We start from the raw sequence: 6,422 nt of genomic DNA on the forward strand, positions 1-6,422 counted from the left end.
GGGGCCGCTCCGGGGCAGCCCCGGCACCTCCCGGGCCGCGCGTCCCGCCGAGCGCGCCGGGGATGCGGAGGGACCCCCACGCGTAGGGAAGCAGTACCCGGCCCGGAGCCCCCCTGGATCGCCCCCATCGCCCCCCCGGCAGACCCCCCCCGACCCAGCCCGGAGGGACTCAGACTCACCCCCCGTGCAGGTCTCGTCTTCTCTCTGGGCCGCCCCCGGCACGGCGGGAGCTCTGCCGGGACCCCCGAGCCTTCGGACCAGGGCAGCACCCGGTCCCTTCTGCCCCGGGGGCAGCCCCCCCTCCTCCACATCCCCCGGCTGCCCCTCCGCGATGGGCTGCAGGCTGGGCCGGGGTCTCCTCCTCAGCTGGTGGCCGTCGGTGGGGGCCAGCACCGGTCCCCCCGGGGGCGCGGGGGGTCCCCAGCCGGGGGCCGTCCCCGGGGGCGCGGGGGGATGCTGAGCTTGCTCTGCCCGCTGGCCCTTGGGCTGCCTGGCGGCACTGCGGGACCGCAGCTCCTTGAACGTCGTCACCTCTCTCTGCCGGGGGCCGGGAGGCCTGGCTGGCCCGTCCCGCGGGGGCTGGGGCTGGGGCCGGGCCGGCTCCTGGCCCGCGGTGCTGGAGAGGAGCTCGCTGGGCGGGGGCAGCTCCGTGTCGGGAGAGAACACGATCAGCCAGTCGCTGCGGTCAACCCTGGCCTGGGCCAGCGCGGGCCCGGCCGCGTTCCTCTTCCTCCTCTGGGCCAGCTCGTGGAAGGAGGTGATGGTCTTCGGGGCCGCGTCTCTGCAGAGCTCACCCGAGCCGGGCTCGGGCTCCGCCGGCCGCGGCTGCTCCGCTCGGTGCCCGCTGAGCATCTGCATCCTCCGCCGGGGCCGGGGGGGCACGGGAGGGGGGACACCCCCAGCCCGGGGCCGCGGCTCCGGGGCACCGCTCGGCATCCCGGGATCCCGGCGTTCCGGCACGGGCGGTGCTGGAGGCGCAGCATCGGGCTCGGGGAGGGGGTTGCAGTTGGGGTCGAGGTCAGCGCAGGGGCTGGTGGTCTCCTGTGCTGCTGTGTCGGGAGAGGGCTCGTCGCAGCGGGAGTCGAGCGAGCTGGTGCTGCAGAGGCTGTCCGGGCTCTTCCTGGGTGTCCGGAGCACCGGGGAGTTGTGGTTGGCATCTCTTCCCTCACACGTCCCACCCTGGTCAGCCAGAGACTCGCTATCCTGGGCATTTTCTATGGGAATGACGTTGGAGTGATTTTCAGGGGATTGGCACTCTTCTATGGAGAAGCCCTTGCAGTACACGGAGACCGGGGAGTCATCCAAGCTGAAATCGGAGCAGCTACTGACAGAGGAGGAGGAGGAGGAGGAGGAGGAGGAGGAGGAAGCCAAATCACAAGGGGGATCACAAGGGGAAGCCGCCTCCTCCTCTTCCTCCTCCCCCCCACTGTGCAGGCAGGGGAAATCCCCTTGCAGTGCCTGGTTCTGGAGCCCGAGCGTCACCGGCTCCGGGCCGTGGGACTCACAACACCGGCACTTCACAGAGGGATTGTTGGAATTGGTGTCCACCAGCTCATGGTTCTCCGGGCAGTGGCTGCAGCCGGTCTGGTCTCCCCCACCCGTGGAACCGTCTGTGTCCTGGAGCTCGGGGTGCCGGGAGAGGTGCAGCCCCAGCGAGATGTGCTGCAGGTGGATGTGGTTGAGGTTGCACAGGAGGCCTTTCTTTGGAGCCAGCATGGTGCTGCCTTGCTGGGAGTGCAGGGGCTCCCTGGAGAGCCCCACAGCTTCTGTCTTCAGACCATCCAGCTCCCTGGAAGCACCAAACACCCTCCAGGTCAGGGGAAAACGCAGTGGCACAAACCTGGAGATGCACGGCCGAGGCAAGAGGGACAGCAGTGACCTTGTGGCAGGGCCCAGCTTGGGGTCTGGGGGGGTCACAGACGGGGATGCGGCCCCAGACAGGGGCTGCCCCGTGGCTTCCCACGGGGCTCAGGGCTCTGCAGCTGGGCAGGAGCTGCAGCCGGCCGCTGGTCCCTGGAGTGTGGCCCGGGCGTGATCCCGGGCAGCTCTGGCTGCTCCAGGGCTGGATTCCCTCCAGAGGGTCGGGAGCATCTCGGAGATGCCGTCAAGGAGAAAATGCCCTTGGAGCCTCGGCGTGGAGGGGTGGGGGGGGGGGTCCCGGCCGGGGGCGGTGGCACCGCGGGCACGCGGGGGCTGGGGCGACCTCGGCTCCGGGAACCGCCGCCGCACCGCCGGGAACGGCCCTACCGGGAGAGAGCCCGGCCCCGGGCACCTGCCGGAGGCCGCGGGCAACGAACGGGCAGCGGAGACCGCGGGCGGGCGGCTCCGGGCATCCGCCGGCCTTGAGCATCCGCCCGGTCCGAGCATCCAGGGCCCCCAGCATCCAGGGCCCCGGGCATCCAGGGCCCCGGGCATCCACCGCCGCCGAGCATCCCTCGGCCCCGGGGATAGGGAGCGGCGTTCCAGGGCGCGGCCGCCCCATCCCCCTCCGTCCCCATCCCCCGCTCCATCCCGGCTCCATCCCCGGCCCCGTCCCCGCTCACCTCGGCGCTGCGGCGGCGAATGCGGCTGCGGGAGGGAGGGAGGAGCCGCGGCCCCGCCACCGCCCGCCGGGAGCCGCCCGGTCCCCGCCCCGCCGGCGGGGGCGGTGCTCCGGGCATCCCCCCCCCAACCTCGGAAAGCGCCGGGAGGGGGGTGACATCCCCATCCCCGCCCTCCAGCCCCGTCCCCAGCCAACAGCAGGCAGCGACGCACCCACAAAAACCTACACTTTTTCCCTACACGGGGCGGGGGGGCGATCGGTGAACCCCCCCCCCGACCATCCCATCGCACCCTCTACAACCCGCCCCCGGCCCCACCCAGGGCACGGAGCAGCTCCAGGCGGGGGGTGACGCCCCCTCACCACTCAGCAAAGGCCCGGCAGCCCCCGGCCAGGCCCCCGCCCCGTCATTTCTGCCGCTTGTAGATCTTCTGGGCGAGGCCCAGGAAGATGTCCCGGGGCAGGCGCCGGGCGTGCTGCCCGATCAGCTCCTGCAGCCGCCGGTAGCTGCGCTCCTCGTACTCCCGGAAAGCCGCCTCCATGCCCAGGGCACTGTAGAGCTCCTTCACCTTGGCCACCTTCTCGGGCTCCTTGCAGCCATAATTCTCCTGAGGAAAACCCGGAGCGAGTCAGCCCCAGCCCCAGCTCACGGCGCTGCTGCATCGGGACGAGGCAGGAGCTTTGTTCTCCCTGCTGCGCTCCCACCCTGCTCACATCCCCCCTGGGTGACAACCCAGGCACTTCAGGTGTGGACTACGGCACCACAACCCCTCTCCCCGGGTCTGTGATCCCAGATTTACCTCCAGGATCCGCCGCTGCTCCGGCGTGACCCGGCGCAGACACTCCACCACCAACCAGCTGCACTTGTTGTCCTGGATGTCGGTGCCGACCTTCCCCGTCAGGGCAGGGTCCCCGTAGCAGTCCAGGTAATCATCCTGTGCCACCGTGGAAACACCTCAGTGCCACAACCAGCACCTGGCAAAGCACCCCAGGGGCACGGAGCCACCTCCCACCTGGATCTGGAAGTATTCCCCCATCTCCAGCAGGATGGCTTTGGCGTTGTCGTGCTCCTCCTTGCTGTCGATACCAACCTGAGGATGGGGGTGGAATAAAGGGAATAAAGCCTTCCAGCACCTGCCTTCCAGCACGTGCCCTCCTGGGCAGCCTCCCACGGGGGTGAGGCCCCTCCTGAGCCCGCTCCCACCGCACTCACCATGTACATGGCGGCGGCCACGGGGAGGTAGAAGGAGTAAAACGCCGTCTTGTACTTCACAATGGCCTTGTACCTGCAGCAGAGGAACCAGGCTCAGCCCCAAGGCCCGAGCTCTGCAGCTCAGGGACCAGCAGCTCCCCCAGAATGAGCCCCTGGATCAGGTCGAGGCCACAGCTCTGCCCCCCTGTCCCCGTTACCGCTGCTCGCTGAAGCGGCTCAAATCCACCCGGGACACAGGAGCAGTGATGAGGTCCAGCACCTGCCCCAGCTCTGTCTGGTAGCCCGTCTGGAGAGGAGAGAAAGGATTTGTGGCCTCGTTACAGCCTCCCAGCGTTTAAAGGGGCTGATAAAAGAGAGGGAGAGTGACTTTTTACATGGGCAGAAGCGACAGGATGAGGAGGGATGGTTTTAAACTCAGAGGAGAGATTTAGATGAGGTATTATGAAGAAATCCTTCCCTGTGTGGGTGGTGAGGCCCTGGCACAGGTTGCCCAGAGAAGCTGTGGCTGCCCCTGGATCCCTGGAAGTGCCCAAGGCCAGGCTGGAGCAACCTGTGATAGGTGTCCCTGGCCACAGCAGGGAGTTTGGAATGAGATGAGATTTAAGGTCCCTCCCAACCCAAAGCAATGAGTGATTCCACTGATGCCTATGGATATTTTAGATTTATTCCCCCACCAGCACAGTGCAGACCCTGAGCCCTGTGGGGTCAGAAGGAAGGCCACGTGCCCAGCAGGACACCCAGGAACTTCAGGAACGCTCCCAAGACCCACAAACCTCCATAAAGGGCCCAGGCCCTCCCCGTGGGGAGGGAGTTGGGAGCCAGGCTCACCTGCAGGAAGAGCTCCAGCAGGTGCAGGTAGTAGGGCTTGCCCCCACAGTACTTCTTCAGCAGCCGGTACACCGAGGACTCCAGGAGGAAGGCGTCATTGATGGCAGCCAACCCGATCCCCTCCTGCACCAGGAGCGCAGGGAGAGGTGTCACAAAGCCCCCCTGACCCCACAGGACCCCCCTCAGAGACATCAAGGGGCTCCTTAGGGCTCTCACCCTCTTGTACCAGCAGGGGTGCCCGCGGCGGGTCAGGGACTCGTCCATGATGTCGTCGGCCACCAGGAAAAAGGCTTGGAACTGCGGGAGGCCGGGTTAGGGTCGGGGCAGGGGGATGCCCAGGGGGTGCCCTCCCGGGGGGGGGGGGGGTCACGCCTCTCACCAGCTCGATGCACCAGCCCACGGCCAGGGCGCAGCGGAGGCTCTCGGGGTCCCTCTGCCCCGGCCCCGCCAGCTGCCGGAACGCGGCGACCACCGTCATCCCGCGGTTGCACTTCCCGCCGGGCACGTTGTACTCCAGCACCTGCGGGAGCGCAGGGACGCGGGCAGCGCCTGCCCCCTGCCCCCCGAACCTCCCCCCGCGCCCCTGGTCCCGCACCCGCCGCCCCCCAACCCTTGTCCATCACCCCCGACCCCTGACCCCTTGCCCTGCCCGTCGCCCCCCGACCCTGTCCCGTTTCCCCCCCGACACTATCCCGTCTTCTCCCGACTCACCGACCCCGACCTTTGCCCTGCCCATCGCCCCTCAACCCTGGCCCGTCTCCCCCCGACCCTTGCTCGCCCCCCGACCCTTGCCCTGCCCACCGCCCCGCGTCCCTGTCCTGTCTTCCCCCGACCCACCGCACCCCGATTGGGTCCCCTCGACCTCGACCCCTCCCCACCGCCCCCAACCCAGCGACCCCGGCCCGTCGCCCCCCGACCCTCCGTCCCTTGCCTTGCCCACCGCCCCCGCGACCCTGGCCCGTCACCCCCCGACCCGCCGCCCTCCGCCCCTTGTCCTGCCCGCAGCCCCCGACCCTTGTCCGTCACCCCCGACCCGTCGCCCCCTGACCCTGTCCCGTTGCTCCCCGACCCTCCCCGCCGCCCCTCGCCCCCGCGCTCACCTCCTTGAGCCTCGCCACGGCGTCCCCCACCTCCGGGTGGCCCAGCCCATCCTCCGTGAGGTCACGGACGATCTGCGGGAAGAAGGCGGCGAACTCCTCTCTCTCGGCCGCCCCGGAGCCGCCGCTGCTGCCGGTGCCGTTCATGGTGCCCCGTGCGCGGACCCGCCGCCCGCGGACCCTCAGGCCCCGCTGGCCCCGCCCCCCGCGCGGGGCACGCCGGGACTCGCAGTCCCGGCCCATGGGCGAGGCCACTGGCTGAGCGGCCGCTCGGACTACAACTCCCGGCGTACCCCGCGAAGGCGGCGGAGCCGGCGGGGCGGTCGCGGGGCGGCGCCCATTGGTCCTTTTCATCGTGCGAGGATGAGCCCAAGCGGGATGAGCCAATAGAAGCCCGGCGAGGGCGGGACGGACGCAGGTGATTGGTGGAGAGGGAGAATCGAGCGAGAGCCCGGCTGGAGTGCGGAGGCGGGAAGGGGCGGGGCCAATAGGCTGAGGGGCGTGTCTGATGGGTCGATGGGCGGGGCTAAGGTGAAGGGCGGGGCTCCGTGGGCGGGGTCAGACAGGTACCTGGCAGGTGAATGTGGGCGTGCACCTGGAGAGGGCAGGTGACAGGTGTGCGCTGGGGCTGGGAGGGGGGAGCTGGGGGTGTGGGGTGCCCTACAGGGATAGGGTGCGGCGCAGTTATGGGGTTCCATACAGGTGTGGGGTGCAGCACAGGTGTGGGGTGCAGTGCAGTTATGGG

The 6,422-nt window shown here is 69.6% G+C and overlaps 3 protein-coding genes across 3 annotated transcripts in view; all 3 read right to left on the reverse strand.

Annotated features, from left to right (window-relative positions):
• RUSC1 (RUN and SH3 domain containing 1) overlaps positions 1–2,614 on the reverse strand; it is a 7,455-nt gene extending 4,841 nt beyond the window's left edge. Inside the window, exons 1-2 of the mRNA XM_027669323.1 lie at positions 2,544–2,614; positions 180–1,789 (exon numbers count right to left, since the gene is read on the reverse strand). Of these exons, the coding sequence (XP_027525124.1) occupies positions 180–1,716 (1,537 nt within the window). The 5' untranslated portion in view covers positions 1,717–1,789; positions 2,544–2,614. The remainder of the gene's footprint in view (positions 1–179; positions 1,790–2,543) is intronic.
• HCN3 (hyperpolarization activated cyclic nucleotide gated potassium channel 3) overlaps positions 1–6,422 on the reverse strand; it is a 23,236-nt gene that overhangs the window by 4,966 nt on the left and 11,848 nt on the right. The gene's annotated exons all lie outside the window — the stretch shown is intronic.
• FDPS (farnesyl diphosphate synthase) lies at positions 2,764–5,864 on the reverse strand. The gene is made up of 9 exons (XM_027669329.1): positions 5,681–5,864; positions 4,960–5,100; positions 4,797–4,877; positions 4,581–4,703; positions 3,950–4,038; positions 3,753–3,825; positions 3,553–3,630; positions 3,340–3,474; positions 2,764–3,147 (listed from the first exon to the last, which is right to left on the reverse strand). Exons 1-9 carry the CDS (start codon positions 5,822–5,824, stop codon positions 2,947–2,949), a joined length of 1,065 nt encoding a protein of 354 aa, XP_027525130.1. The 5' UTR covers positions 5,825–5,864; the 3' UTR covers positions 2,764–2,946.

The sequence above is a fragment of the Corapipo altera genome, unplaced genomic scaffold (assembly GCF_003945725.1).
Source record: "Corapipo altera isolate COAL_440 unplaced genomic scaffold, ASM394572v1 198, whole genome shotgun sequence".
Lineage (NCBI taxonomy): Eukaryota > Metazoa > Chordata > Aves > Passeriformes > Pipridae > Corapipo > Corapipo altera.